This window comes from Aotus nancymaae, unplaced genomic scaffold (genome assembly GCF_030222135.1).
Source record: "Aotus nancymaae isolate 86718 unplaced genomic scaffold, 86718_ANA_hifiasm-v0.15.2.pri h1tg000053l, whole genome shotgun sequence".
In the NCBI taxonomy this organism is placed as follows: domain Eukaryota; kingdom Metazoa; phylum Chordata; class Mammalia; order Primates; family Aotidae; genus Aotus; species Aotus nancymaae.
The window spans coordinates 32,441,176-32,456,464 of NW_026988467.1; the positions used below are offsets into that span (position 1 = coordinate 32,441,176).

Consider the following 15,289-nt stretch of genomic DNA (forward strand, 5'->3'; position numbering starts at 1 on the left):
CATCTTGATTTTTCTGTTCCAGAAAATGCTGGGTTCCTGCCCCACTTGACTGAAGTAGACTTGAATCTTTTAAATTAGTTTTAGATTATACCAATACTATGTTAATATATTTTCATTGTAATATATTTAGATTTTATAAATAAAATAAAAGTGGCTTTTACAAATATGTGTACAAAAAATAAATACTGATTTGTGAAAATCTGGTATTCCCTGTATAGTATGTAATTTTTAAATGTATAAGTCTCGAATATCTTTCTACATCAGTTACGTTGGATCAAATGTTTGCTGGATAAAAATGGAGGTTTTATAATGTCCTTACTGGCTAGGTACTATAAGGATGGGAGGAGAAAGGAATACAGTTATGTTTGCTGCTCTCAAGAGGCTCACAGAAGAATTAAAATATATAATCATTATAATAAAATGTTCTAATAGAGATATGTACTAGGTGCTTTGTTGGTACAGAGGAAAGAGTATCTACTCTTTGAGAAAAAGGTGACTATGTTAGGGAATGTTTAGAGATGGTGAAAGAGATTTTGAATCAGTTTCTAAGAATATTTTGCAGGTCAAATGTGTCCTGGAATGATTAATTTGCTCACTTCATTCTTCTCTGTCTTGTGAACTGCATGCCACCTTTGGCCAATAATCAATCTTTTTGGTATCTTAAGCCATGGTTCTAAAAGCAAAATCTTTATCATATATGAATGTCTTTAAGAATTTTGACAGCTTTAAACAGTGCCAGAAATTACTTCAGTTAATGTTTTTATATTTCATCTTGCAGAGGATTATGTGAATTTATTGTTTCCCTTCTTTAGGGAGGTGGTTGACTCAATGGTTCAGCATTTTAAAGTAACTATATTTGGAGACCGTAGACCAGTTTATGATGGAAAAAGAAGTCTTTACACCGCCAACCCACTTCCTGTGGCAACTACAGGGGTAAGATATGCATTCCTGTATTAGAAAGGTATATTTTTAAGTGCCTTCTTTTACATACATTTATTACCATTTTTATTATAATCCATATATATGTATTTATCACTGTTTGTTTTTAACTTTTTATTTTGAAATAATTTCAAACTTACAGAAGAGTCGCAGGAATCATACAGAAAATTCTCATATACCCTTTACCTAGATTCATCAAGGTTCTGAATGTTTCCACATTTGTTTTATTTTTTTTCTTTCTCTCTTGTACATACATGCTTATTTTTTCCTGAACCATTCACAAGTAGGTTGCATATACCATGCCCCTTATGTATGTATTTATTTATTTATTTGAGACAAGATCTTGCTTTGTCACCTAGCTGGAGTGCAGTTGTGTGATCTTGGCTCACTGCAACCTCCGTCTCCCAGGTTCAGGTGATTCTTGTGCCTTAGCCTCCTGATAAGCTGGAATTACAAGCACGCCCTACCATTCCTGGCTTTTTTTTTTTTTTTTTTTTTTTGTATCTGTAGTAGAGACGGGGTTTTGCCATGTTGGCCAGACTGGTCTCAAACTCCTGACCTCAAGTGATCTGCCCAGCTTGGCCTCCCAAAGTTCTGGGATTACAGGCGTGAGCCACCGTGCTGGGCTAATATTTAATAATTTAATATATATTCCTAAGAACAATGATTAAAACCCCTTGTACAGTTATCAAGTTCATTAAATTTAACATTGATATGATACTTTTATTTGATCAACAATACAAATTCCAGTTTTATCAATTGTTCTAATGATGCCCTTTAACATTTCTTTTCCCCTCTGTTACAGAATCCAGTCTAGGATCATGATATAGATACCATGTCTTTCTTTCCCCAGCTTTTTTTTTTCATGACAGTAACATAGTTGAAGATTATAGGCAAGTTATTTTGTAGAATGTCCTTCAGTCTGGGTTTGTCTGATGCTTCCCCTTGATTACATGCTGTTTATGCATTATTGGCAGGAATATTATATAAGCATTCTTTCCTTATCAGTTCATCATATCAGGAAGCACGCAGTATGTATTCGTTCCATTATTGGTGATGTTAACTTTGATCATTTGATTAAATTGGTGTCTGCCAGCTTTCTCCGATTGAGCTATTCTTTTTCTCCTTGTAGTTAATAAGCATCTTGTAGGGAGATTCTTTTTCTAATTGTGATAAAACATATATAACGTAAAATTTACCATCTTAACCATTTTCATGGTATATCTCAGTGGTATTAAACACATTTACATTGTATAATCATCACCACCATCCATTCCCAGAATTGTCTTTATCTTACAAAACTGAAATTCCATATCCAATAAACAGTATCCATTGCTCCCTCCCCTCAACTCTGACAACCACTATAGTACTTTCTATTTCTAAATTTGACTATTCTACGTACCTCATGTAAGTGAAATCAGAGAGTGTTTGTCTTTTTATGACTGGCTTATTTCACTTACCAAAATTTCCTCACAGTTTATCCACATTGTTGCATGTGTTAGAATCTCCTTCCTTTTCAAGGCTGAATAATTTTCCGCTGTATGTATATAACACATTTTGTTTATTCCTTCATGCATCAATGGACACCTTTGGCTTTTACAGATAATCCTGCTATGAACATAGATGTAGAAGTACTGAGACTTTGCTTTCAGTTCTTTTGGATATATACCCTGAAGTAAATTTGCTGGGTCATGTGATGATTATTAATTTTTTGAGAATCTGCTATATTGTTTTCCAAAATGGCTGCATCATTTTACATTCCCACCAACAGTGCACAAGAGTTCCAAACTCTCACTTCCATGCCAACACTTGTTTTCTGGTTTTTTTGTTGGTTTGTTTTCTAATAGTAGCCATACTAGTGGGCGTGAGATGGTATCTCATTGTGGTATCTTTTGATTTGCATGTCCCTCAACAATTAGTGATGTTGAGTATAATTTTGTATGCTTATTGGCCATTTGTATATCTTCTTTGGAGAAATGTGTAGTCAAGTCCTTTGCCCATTTTTTGAACTGGGTTGTTTGTTTTGGGTTTTGGGTGGTGATTGTAGTGAGTTGAAGGAGTTATTTTTTTATTTTTATTTTTTTAGCTAAACTTATCAATACCATTGTAGGAGTTCTTTATATATATTCCGGATATTAACTTCTGTATTCTGGAGGTTAACTGTATATATTCTGGATATTAACTTCTTATAAAATATATAATTTGCAACTATTTTCTCACATTTCACAGGTTGCGTTTTCACTCTGTTGATTGTGTCCCTCGATACACAGAAGTTTTAAATTTTGAAATGGGAAATACTTTTAAGGATCATGTTGCTCATTAGATTTTTTGGCAATTGATTATTCTTGCTTTTGAAAGGATTATTACTATGTAGAAGTGGCGATTTTCTTTTTTTCTTTTCTTTTTTTTTTTTTTTTTTTTTTTTGAGACTGAGTCTTGCTCTGTCGCCAGGCTGGAGTGCAGTGGCATGATTGATCTCGGCTCGCTGCAACCTCCGCCTCCCAGATTCAAGCAATTCTCCTGCCTCAGCCTCCAAATAGCTGGGACTACAGGCATGTACCACGACGCCGACTAATTTTTTGTATTTTTAATAGAGACGGGGTTTCACCGTGTTAGCCAGGATGGTCTCGACCTCCCGACCTTGTGATCTGCCCGCCTCAGCCTCCCAAAGTGCTGGGATTACAGGCGTGAGCCACTGTGACTGACTAGAAGCGGTGACTTTTTAATTCTGCCATTCCTTCTTCATATATTCATTAATCTGCTGTAAGGGAGAATATTTTCTTTTACTCTGTTTATTGATTTCACTGCCCAGACTGTCCCAGATTTGACCAGTGGGAACTCTTGTAAGCTGACTCTTGTGTCCTTTTGAAATGACACATGACACTTTTTGAGGAATACTATCCTGCACCACCTAAAACGATGGGGATATACTCCGAGAAATGCATCTTTGGGCAATTTTGTCATTGTGCTAACATCATAGAGTATACTTGCACAAACCTAAATGGTATAACTTGCTATGCACCTACGCCATGTAGTATGCCCCTTTATTGCTACAGACCTATGTAGGATATACTGAATACTGTCGGCACTTGTAAGACAATGGTAAATATTCGTATATCTAAACATATCTAAATATGGAAAAGATACAGTAAAAATGCATTATAAAAGATTTTTAAGATGATACACCTGTATAAGGCAGCTTCATTAATTTAATGGGACCACTGTGTGTTTGTGGCCCATTGCTGACCCAAAATCATTATGCAGTGCATGACTCTACTTCATTACTTTCTGGCACAAAATGTTCCTGGTTTATTTTATGTTTCTTTGCTGCAGTCCTGCAACTAACCATTTCTCTGAGGAGCTCTGGTTTCTTTTAGTTGGCAAATGCAATTTTGAAATGAAAATTTGGGTATTGGTGTGTTCATTGCTGCTGAGGTATATGTGCTTCTAAGCCCTTTCAATGGATAGAGGTAGGAAATATGTAAATAAGTAGATAAATAAAACATAAAAACATATTATACTTTATATGGTAAATCTAACAGACACGTATATGTGAAACACACACACACATATATATGAAATCATAAGTTCACACCCGATTCTTCCAATTCCAGTCTATGCCTCATGGGATTCTCTTTTCCTTACTCCATTCCATATTTGTATCTTCTTTCTTTAGTTAGATTCCTGGCTCCTCAAAACATCACCACTCCTTCTCATTTGCTGAGTCCTACAGTACATATAAAATGGTTTGTGGGCTGGGTGCGGTGGCTCACGCCTATAATCCCAGCACTTTGGGAGGTCGAGGAGGGTGGATAACAAGGTCAGGAGTTCGAGACCAGCCTGACCAACATGGTGATCTCGTCTCTACTAAAAATACAAAAATTAACTGGGTGTGGTGGCACACGCCTGTAATCCCAGCTACTCAGGAGGCTGAGGCAGGAGAATTGCCTGAACCTGGGAGTTGGAGGCTGCAGTGAGCCAAGATCATGCCACTGCACTTCAGCCTGGGCGACAGAGGGAGACTTCGTCTCAAAAAACAAAAAAAAATAGTTTATGAATTACTATGCTCAGACCACTACAGAAAACAAACCTACTAATGTATTCAAGGCTATATTTTGTATGTAACTCTTCTTCTAAATCCACCCTTTCTCTACCCCTGGAATTAAGACTACTGTCAGTATACATACTGTGTTCAAGAGTTACTTGAATTAGTCCTTCCTTTTTCTTTTCTTTCAGTGTGATTATGCTATTTGTTTGAAATTTATTTTGGTTCATTTGATTCTGGTTTAATTTTTTCCCTCCATTTTTATTTATTTATTTATTTAGACAGGGTCTCGCTCTGTAACCCATGCTGGAGTGCAGTGGCACACTCATGGCTCACTGTAGCCTCAACCTCCCAGGCTCAAACGATCCTACTGCTTCAGCCTCCTGAGCATCTGGGACCACAGGCATGCACCATCACACCTGGCTAATTTAAGTTTTCATAGAGACTAGGTCTTGCTCTGTTGCCTGGATTGGTTTAGAATTCCTTGGTTCAAGCAATCCTCCTGCCTCAGCATCCCAAAGTGCTGGGATTACAGGAGTGAACCACCGTACCTGGCCTAAAATTGGTTTTGTTTTGTTTTGTTTTTGAGATAGAGTCTCACTCTGTCTCCCAGGCTGGAGCGAGGTAGCACGATCTTGGCTCATAGCACCCTCCACCTCCTGTGTTCAAGTGATTCTCATGCCTCAGCCTGTCTAGTAGCTGGGATTACTGGTGCCCGCCACCGCACCTGGCTAACTTTTGTATTTTTAATAGAGACAGGGTGTCACTGTGTTGGCGAACCTGGTCTCGAACTCCTGACCTCAAGTGATCCGCCTGCCTCAGCCTCACAAAGTGCTGGGATTACATGCATGAGCCACTGCACCTGGCCTTTTTTTTTTTTTTTTTTTTTTTTAATATGTAGAGCTTTAATATGATTCCAGATGTCAAAATTATACCAAAACATATACTCAGAGTTGTTCAGTCCTTATTTTTTCCAGTCCATTCCCTCCCATCCTTTGAAAGTAACTAGTTCTTTGTTGCTTTTTTTTTTTTTTTTTTTTTGAGACGGAGTTGCGCTCTTGTTACCCAGGCTGGAGTGCAATGGCGTGATCTCGGCTCACCGCAATCTCTGCCTCCTAGGTTCAGGCAATTCTCCTGCCTCAGCCTCCTGAGTAGCTGGGATTACAGGCATGCGCCACCATGCCCAGCTAATTTTTTGTATTTTTAGTAGAGACGGGGTTTCACCATGTTGACCAGGATGGCCTCGATCTCTTGACCTCGTGATCCACCCTCCTCGGCCTCCCAAAGTGCTGGGATTACAGGTGTGAGCCACCGCGCCCGGCCTAGTTCTTTGTTTCTGATTCATGCTTCCTATGTTTCTTTTTGTAGAAATAAGCAGATATGTGAATATTTTCCTCCTTTCTCACATAAAAGATGTCATACTATTTGTAATCTTTTGTACTTTGCTTTTTCACTTAATATAGCTTCAAAATTTATTCCATAGCAGTTTCAAGAGATTTTTCTCATTCTTTCTTCACAGCTGCATAAATGTTGGAGCATTTAGGTAGTTTCTAGTACTTTGCAATGACACATAATGCTGGCATGAGTAACTATGTTATTTAAAGTTTCTCTACAAAAAAAATGGCATATTTGTGTCTATTAATTTTTTTATTTTTACCATGTTTTCTCTTAGATATTTTTGTAAGTTAAATCTAAAATAATTGTATTTATCTTTTTCAACATTTACCAGTCAACTCTTTTCCCATCAACAGGTAGATTTAGACGTTACTTTACCTGGGGAAGGTGGAAAAGATCGACCTTTTAAGGTGTCAATCAAATTTGTCTCTCGGGTGAGTTGGCACCTACTGCATGAAGTACTGACAGGACGGACCTTGCCTGAGCCACTGGAATTAGACAAGCCAATCAGCACTAACCCTGTCCATGCTGTTGATGTGGTGCTACGACATCTACCCTCCATGAAGTGGGTGCTTCTACATTTTTTCTCTTTAGATTTTAAACTCCCAAGAATGAATTTTGCAGCCTTCCCTTGGTTCACCTTTATTTGTCATATATTTTGATTGTTCAACTGAAATGTTGAACAAGAATAGCACGCATACAAATTCATTGACAAGAGTATGTTGCAGAAAATTATCTGGCTTTTGCAAGTAACTATACATCATTAGCTCAGCTAGTCTCATGAATAATTTTATAGAAAAATGCTTCACCCTTACTCTTAGGATCTAAAAGTTTTAACTAACAGATCTATTTTCAGATGTATTTCTTTAGTTATATTATCTTGTTTTAAAAGCAGTTTCACTGTTTATACAGTATCATCAAATTGTGTTGAATTGCTTTTTGTTAACCCTAGGACCTCATGTGTAGGGTATGCACCTGTATGTGCATGCATGTCTACCAGTGTATTTTTTATTGTTTGGTTGGAGTTTTTTTGAGACATGGTCTCACTCTGTCGCCCAAGGTGTAGTGCAGTGGCACAGTCATGGCCTACTGCAGCCTCAACCTCCCAGGCATAAGCAATCCTCCTACCTCAGCCTTCTGAGTAGCTGGGACCACAGGTGTGCACCACCATGCCTGGCTAATTTAAAAAAAAATTTTTTCGTAGAGATGGAATCTCTCTATGTTGCCCAGGCTGGTTTCAAACTCCTGGACTCAAGTGATCCTCTCACCTTAGCCTCCCAGAGTGCCGGGATTACAGTGTGAGCCCCCACACCTGACTCACTATATTTTTTTAAAGAAAAATAGTATGTCTTGCAAAGACATTTATAGAAATATCTTTTTGATCAATAATTATTTACTTGTTAACATTTTTAAGGTTGGAACTGTTAATTTTTAAAAACCTATTTTTAACAAATTATTTTAAATAAAATTTATTCTTATTTCAACTAACAGTTTTGAGAAAGGAAAATTTCAGTAGATTTTTTTCATTTAGAGTGGGTAGTTTTTGCTTTCACAAATTTGGAACATGTTTAGTTTCATATATTCATAATGATATGCATCGTTATGATAAATTAATAGTGCTCTAGTCTTCCCTTTTCTGCAGATTTAAATACTTGTATGAGAAGGAAAGGATTGAACATGCCATTTTAATTTTTGTAGATACACACCTGTGGGGCGTTCCTTTTTCTCAGCTCCAGAAGGATATGACCACCCTCTGGGAGGGGGCAGGGAAGTGTGGTTTGGATTCCATCAGTCTGTTCGGCCTGCCATGTGGAAAATGATGCTTAATATTGATGGTAAGGGAACTAAAGCCATATTCTGTATTGGGTGGTAGATTTCTGTATGATGTGTATACATATATTTTATATATAATTATACATACTGGAGTCTTGAAGTAATATTTGGACATGTATCATGATCTACTGGAAAGACATTGTATTTTTATTTCATTTAGAAAGCCTGTAGCACTTGTCTTGAAATGCTGCTAAACATGAAGCAAGAGCATGAAGATAGATTTAAAAGCCCTGACTTGGTTATCTGAACAATCTTCTATATAACTCACTTTTGCCCTTTTAACTCTAAGCCAACATTTTATTATGAAATACATATTTTAAGAAAGATAATTCTGTTGGTCATGGTGACCCCCAGGTGTTATGCCTACTGCTGGTCTTAATGTGGTGCCAATTGCATTCTTGTTTTTAGGTGTTTTCTTACAAATGTTTTCAAGTTTATATAAAAGCGGAGAGAATAGTATGATGGACTACCATATAGGCAGCCATTACTCAGATTGTCAGAATTTTTCTACCTTTGCTTTATCCAAGTACATTTCTTCCTCTGTGGTAGTGTTTTTAAATCAAATCCCAGACAGCATGTTATTTTGTCCCTACTAATTCAATGTGTACCTCTAAAACTATGGTGTTTTTTTTTATTATTATAGCAGCAATGTCATTAGCATATGTAGGAAATTATAAACAAGCATTTATTTGAAAAGTCTAATACCTGTCCATAATCAGATTTTCCTGATTGTCTGAAATATGCCTTTTTCTAGTTAGCTGGTTCTAATCAGAATTCAAACAAGATCCACACATCACATTTGATTATTACGCCTTTTTCGATCTAGAAGTCCCATTTCCTTCCCTGTTTTCTTGTTTGTTTCTTTTCTTTATGCCATCGACGTTTTACAGAAACTTGGTCACTTGTTCTGTAGAATATGTTCAAATCTGATTTTGTCTTTTTGTTTTCTTGTGTTATTACCTTGTTCCTCTATCCCCTTTATTTTCTGGAAATGAAAGTTAGTATAGAAGTTTGATTCCATTCTGGTTCAGAATGGTTAAGTGCTTTATTGTGTCATATTAGGAAACATAGTATCTACTTGGTCCCAATTTTAGTCATGCAAAAATCAGTCTCTAGATTCAGGGATTGATCAGTAGGTTCAGAGATCTCTCCATTATAAATTTCTTATTTAACATTTGAATTGCTAATATTCTGTTCACTGATCCTTGTGACCCAAATTATTTATTTCACTAGGGATTACCAATGGTAATTTTTCTGTTTTTCTTTTTGCATTAGGTGGAATTTTTCTGTGGAAAAGCACAGTGTCCTATTGATAATTCTTAAGTGTTTGAAAGCTTTCTTGCTTTCAGGCACAGCAGGATATTCCTTGCTCATCTTATATTTCCTGCTCAGTACCTGAAATTAGACATTCCTCCAAGGATCCCTTGGATCCTTAAAGATTAGGGCATTTTTTCAATCGCACCTACCATTGTGTAATAGATGATTGAGGAGGGGATACATTTAAACAGTTTTCTTTAGAGGTATACTAGGGTTATTTTTAGCTATTTTCTGTTTCACATCATTTTATGTATATTGAGATATGTCTGTAAGATAAATTCCTGGAGGTTAGACTGATGAGTTAAGGGTAAATGTATTAATATTTGTAATTTGTATCATTATTGCCAGATTACACTCCATAGAGATTGTAAATATTTTGCATCAATGAATGAGAGTACCAGTTTCCTTATATCTTGGCCACTGAGTTGTCAAACTTAGATTTTTATCAGTCAGATTTGCAAGAAATAGTTTCTTTATGTCCTTTTAATTTGCATTTGACTACCTTTTCACAAATATAAGGTACTTGTGTTTCTTTCTTTTGAGATGTAGTCTCGATCTGTTGCCAGGCTGGAGTGCAATGGTGCGATCCCGGCTCACTGTAACTTCCATTTTCCGTTTTCAAGCAATTCTCCTGCCTCAGCCTCCCGAGTAGCTGGGACTACAGGCACACACCACCACGCCTGGCTTAATTGTTTTTGTATTTTTAGTAGAGACAGGGTTTCACCATGTTAGCCAGGATGGTCTTGATCTGTTGATCTCGTGATAATTAAGGAGGTTAGCCCTTCATCTTTCATGAGTTGCAGATATTTTACCTAGGTTGCTAATTGTCTTTTGTCCTTTGGTATGGTGTTTTTTTTGTTTTGTTTTGTTTTTTTGCCATACAGGAGTTTGTTTGTATGTTGGTGTGTGCACACAAACATATGTATCGATCAGTCATTTCTTTTATGACTTTTAATATTTGATAGTCCCATTTTCTCTTTTCAGTGTTTTCCAGGCCATTCTTATGTGTAAGCTTTAGAAATACCTTGTTTAGATCCAGCGAGTGGGAGAGGACAGATTGTTATTTTTATTGAGATCTTATTAGATTTTTAAATTAAGTTTGGACAAATTGGCATCTTCAAGGTGTTGTCTTTCTGTCAAAGAATATACTGTGTCTTTCTATTTATTCAAGATTACTTTTGTTTTCTTCAAGAGATCTTAAAGCTTTCCTCACATAAATTTTCACTTTTATTTTCTTTCTTTCTTTCTTTTTCTTTTTCTTTTTCTTTTTTTTTTTTTTTTGAGACAGAGTTTCACTCTTGTTACCCAGGCTGGAGTGCAATGGCACAATCTCGGCTCACCACAACCTCCGCCTCCTGGGTTCAAGCAGTTCTCCTGCCTCAGCCTCCCGAGTAGCTGGGACTACAGGCATGCGCCACCATGCTCGGCTAATTTTTTGTATGTTTAGTAGAGACAGGGTTTCACCGTGTTGACCAGGATGGTCTCGATCTCTTGACCTCGTGATCCACCCGCCTCGGCCTCCCGAAGTGCTGGGACTATAGGCGTGAGCCACCGCACCCGGCCCTCTTTCTTTTTTGAGACAGAGTTTCGCTCTTGTGTTGCCCAGGCTGGAGTACAATCAAGCGATCTCAGCTCTCAGCAACCTCTGCCCCCCAGGTTCAAGCAATTCTCCTGGGTCAGCCTCTCAAGCAGCTGGGATTACAGGCATGCGCCACCACACCTGGCTAATTTTGTGTTTTTAGTAGAGACAGGGTTTCACCATGTTGGTCAGGCTGGTCTTGAACTCCTGACCTCAGGTAATCCACCCACCTCGGCCTCCCAAAGTGCTGGGATTATAGGCTTGAGCCACCACACTCAGGCCATTTCTTGTTGTTCCAGGATATTTTCTCCTTTTTGTTGCTATCAAATGGGTTTATAGATTCTAATTAGTTATTGCTTATGTACGTGCAAGCATTTGTTTTCTGTATACTTTTTCTCTTTCTGTGTTATTGAATTCCATTATTGTTTGTGGTATTTTTTCCAAATGATTTTCTTGGGGCTCCTAGGTTATAATCATCAGCTGCAGCTAGTGATAAGTTTACCTCTTCCTTTGGATTTTTGTTTGTTTGTTTTTTGTTTTGTTTTGTTATTGTACTTGGGGCTCTGGGGTTGCATTTTTATTCTCTAATTTTTTTATCAGATTATATAGACTAATTAGGATAGGGTTAAATAGTAGTGATTAATGTGCATCCTTTTTTTTTTCCTTGCTTTAGAAGCATTAAGTATTGTATGTTTGTATATATTGTCATATTAAGGAATAGCTGTTGGTTCTTGTTTTATTAAGTACGTTTATCAAGAGTATGTGTTAAATTTTGTCAGATGTCTTTTCAGCATCTATGGAGCTGACGATGTGATATTTCTCTTCTTTTTAACAAACATTGAACCAAACCAGCACTCCTCAATTCTTTTAATTGATGCTGGATTCTGTTTGCTAATACTTTACTTTTATAAATTAAAATGCAAAAGTCAGATTAATCTGCTGTCCTCCTTTTTTTGTACAATCTTTTTCAAGTTTTGGTATTATTTCTTAAAAAATTAGAAGTTTTCCATTTTCTAAAATGTATAACAGGTTTTTGATTTTGGTTTGGTTTGGTTTTTGGTTTTTGGTTTTGAGACAGAGTTTCATTCTTGTTGCCCAGGCTGGAGTGCAATGATGCAATCTCGGCTCACTGCAACCTCTGCCTCCCAGGTTCAAGCAATTCTTCTACCTCAGCCTCCCAAGTAGCTGGGATTACAGGCGTGTGCCACCATACCCAGCTAATTTTTGTATTTTTAGTGTTGACGGAGTTTCACCATGTTGGTCAGGCTGGTCTGGAACTCCTGACCTTGTGCTGTCCACCTTGGCCTCCCAAAGTGCTGGGATTACAGGCGTGAGCCACCTTGCCCTGCCAAATGTCTAACAGTTTTAAAATAGTATTGATGTTATCAGCTCTTTTATGATTTTGTAGAATTCCCCTGTGAAACCTTGTGACCTGGTGTGTTTGTTTTTGTTTTTGTTTGGTTTGCTGGGTAGCTATTTTAAAACTTCCTTCATTTATTTTGTGAAAATCAGTCTAATAATTTATCATATATTTTAAAATAACTAAAAGTATAATTGGATTGTTTATAACACAAAGGATAAATGCTTGAGGTAATGGACACCCCATTTACCCTGATATTATGCATTATATGCCTGTATCAAAAGCTTATATAACCCATAGATATATATACCTACTGTGCACCCATAAAAATGTTTTAAACTAAAAAAACCAGTCTGTTCAGGCTGTCTGGGTTCACTTTTGGTAGCTCACATTTTCCTGGAAATTTATTTATTTTATTCATATTTAATTTAATTATATAGAGTTTTACAAGGTAGTTTCTATTGTTATTATGATTATTTTTTTGAGACAGGGTCTTGCTTTGTGATCCAGGCTGGAGTGCAGTGGCGCCATCTTGGCTCAGTGCAACCTCCGCCCCCCAGGCTCAAGCAATCTTCCCACTACAACCTCTGAGCAGCTGGGACTATAGACACATGTCACCACACCCAACTAATTTTTGTAGAGACAGAATTTCACCATGTTACCCAGGCTGGCTCTAACTCCTGGGCTCAAGAGATCTACCTTCCTTCGCCTCCCAAAGTGCTGGGATTACAGGCATGTAATGCTGTGCCCAGCCAGTTTCTGTTATTTTGTGAAATTCTCTGTATTTCTGTGGTTTTCCCAGTTTCTTATTTTGCATATGTATTCTTTGTTCTTTTTACTTTTTTTTCCTTGTAGTAAAATTGGGTGGTATTTATTTTTCTCCATGTTTTTCAAGCTTTCAACAATAAGCATCTATTACTTTTTATCAAAAACTCTAAAAAAAGACATTATGGAATTATAAATATTTATTTTAGAAAACAAAATGTGTTTATTGAATGCTTTCTGATTGCTTTCTTTTAGCTAACAAAATATAGTTAATGAATGCTGATTGTTTAAATTAAATACTTTTATTCTTAGCCATTTTTTCCTGTGCCCTCACTTCTTTTTTGCTAACATATTCTTCCCAATTAATAAATTACTGAAACCTGTAATAGAGAATTGTTTCCGTTATTCTGACTCAGTTGTATATTTAGTATTTCAACTTAAATACTTGAATCAATTAAATAAAATCTTGATGAACTCTTTCTAGAAAAATAAGGTACCCAAATTTCTTGAAATAATTTTTTTTTTTTTTTTTTGCGATGGAGTTTTGCTCCTGTTGCCCAGGCTGGAGTGCAGTGGCTCGATTTGGGCTCACTGCAACCTCTGCCTCCTAGGTTCAAGCGATTCTCCTTCCTCAGCCTCCCCAGTAGTTGGGATTACAGATTTGCGCCACCACGCTCAGCTAATTTTTTGTATTTTTAGTAGAGACAAGGTTTTACCATGTTGGTTAGGCTGGTCTGAAACTCCTGACCTCAGGTGATCCGCCTACCTCAGCCTCCCAAAGTGCCAGGATTATAGGCATGAACCATCGTTCCCAGCCTGAAAACATTTTTTTTTTTTTTAATTAATGTTAAACTCACTAGAAAACTCTCTAGAATTGTGGTGAAGATCATTTGAAAATATATCCACCAACTTCCTCTTCCTACCTGAAGTGTGTTTACAGGCAGAGCAAGTTACAACAGTCTTACTATGCTTTGAGGATAGAGCAGCTTCCTAGGGATTCTGGAGGCTCAGTTCTCTGTCTGTGATCAGGACACAATACTGATGTTGAGGAAAGTAAGGCCTTTCTGACAATGGAAATTATTTGTAATGATATTTTTCTGTCTTTTTTAGCTAGATTAGTAACATGTACTTTCATTTTATTGGTGTAAATATTTAAAACAATTATTTTTCGGGTGATCACTGTTTTAGTTGTTTACAAAGCTTCTAATATGTAGTATTTTTATTATATTATTTCCTAGAAACTAGAAATATATATTATATTATTTTCTAGAAACTTCACAAATTTCATTTGTATTTCCCCTGTGCTTGAAGTATTGTTTGAGAGACTACAAATTTTCAGATTGAAGATCTTTTTTTTTTCTGGATTTGTTATGAATTTCTAGTTTCATTGTGTTACAAAAAAAATGTGGTTTGTGGACGATCCAAGATGGCCACATAGGAGGAAGTCGTGATTGCAGCTCCGAGAGAAGGCGCAGAGGGTGAGTGGACGCCGCATTTCCAGACGGATTTTTACTGCCCACAGACCAGGAGATTCACAGGAGGAGAAGCCCCACGGGTCACCAGCACCGCTGGTTTGAGCGGCGTGGCCGCTCAGCCTATGCCCTGGGGCGGGGGGCAGCGGCTTCTTATGCAGAGCGAGAGAGACAGAGGAGACAGAGTTCCCTCTGAGCCAGCAAGGGGAGCTGAAGCAGGGAGCCAAGCCAAGAGACCCCCGGGCAAGGGCGCGCCACGAATCTCAGAGACGCTGCTTCGGCTGACGCAGCGGCACACAGGGCAGTGGATTTTAACTGCCCACAGACCAGGAGATTCACAGGTGGAGAAGCTCCACGGGTTCCCAGCGCCGCTGGTTGGACCGGAGCAGCCGCTCGGCCTGCACCGGGGGCAGGGAGCAGCGGCTCCTTGAGCAAAGTGAACGAGACTGTGTCCCCTCTGGGCCAGCAAGGGGAGCTGAGGCAAGGAGGCAAGCCAAGAGATTCCTGGGCAAAGAGGGGGCCACTGGAAACACGGCTGAACTCAGGAAGGTCCAGCACTGTGGGGGAGGGGCGTCCTCCATCGG

At 37.8% G+C, this 15,289-nt stretch overlaps 1 protein-coding gene across 3 annotated transcripts in view; it reads left to right on the forward strand.

The window, feature by feature from the left end:
- The window catches only part of AGO3 (argonaute RISC catalytic component 3), a 133,134-nt gene that overhangs the window by 31,946 nt on the left and 85,899 nt on the right, over positions 1-15,289 (forward strand). For all 3 annotated transcript variants that reach the window (XM_012439807.2, XM_064363681.1, XM_064363682.1), the window contains exons 3-5: positions 813-933; positions 6,736-6,944; positions 8,078-8,214. In XM_012439807.2, the coding sequence (XP_012295230.1) occupies positions 813-933; positions 6,736-6,944; positions 8,078-8,214 (467 nt within the window). The remainder of the gene's footprint in view (positions 1-812; positions 934-6,735; positions 6,945-8,077; positions 8,215-15,289) is intronic.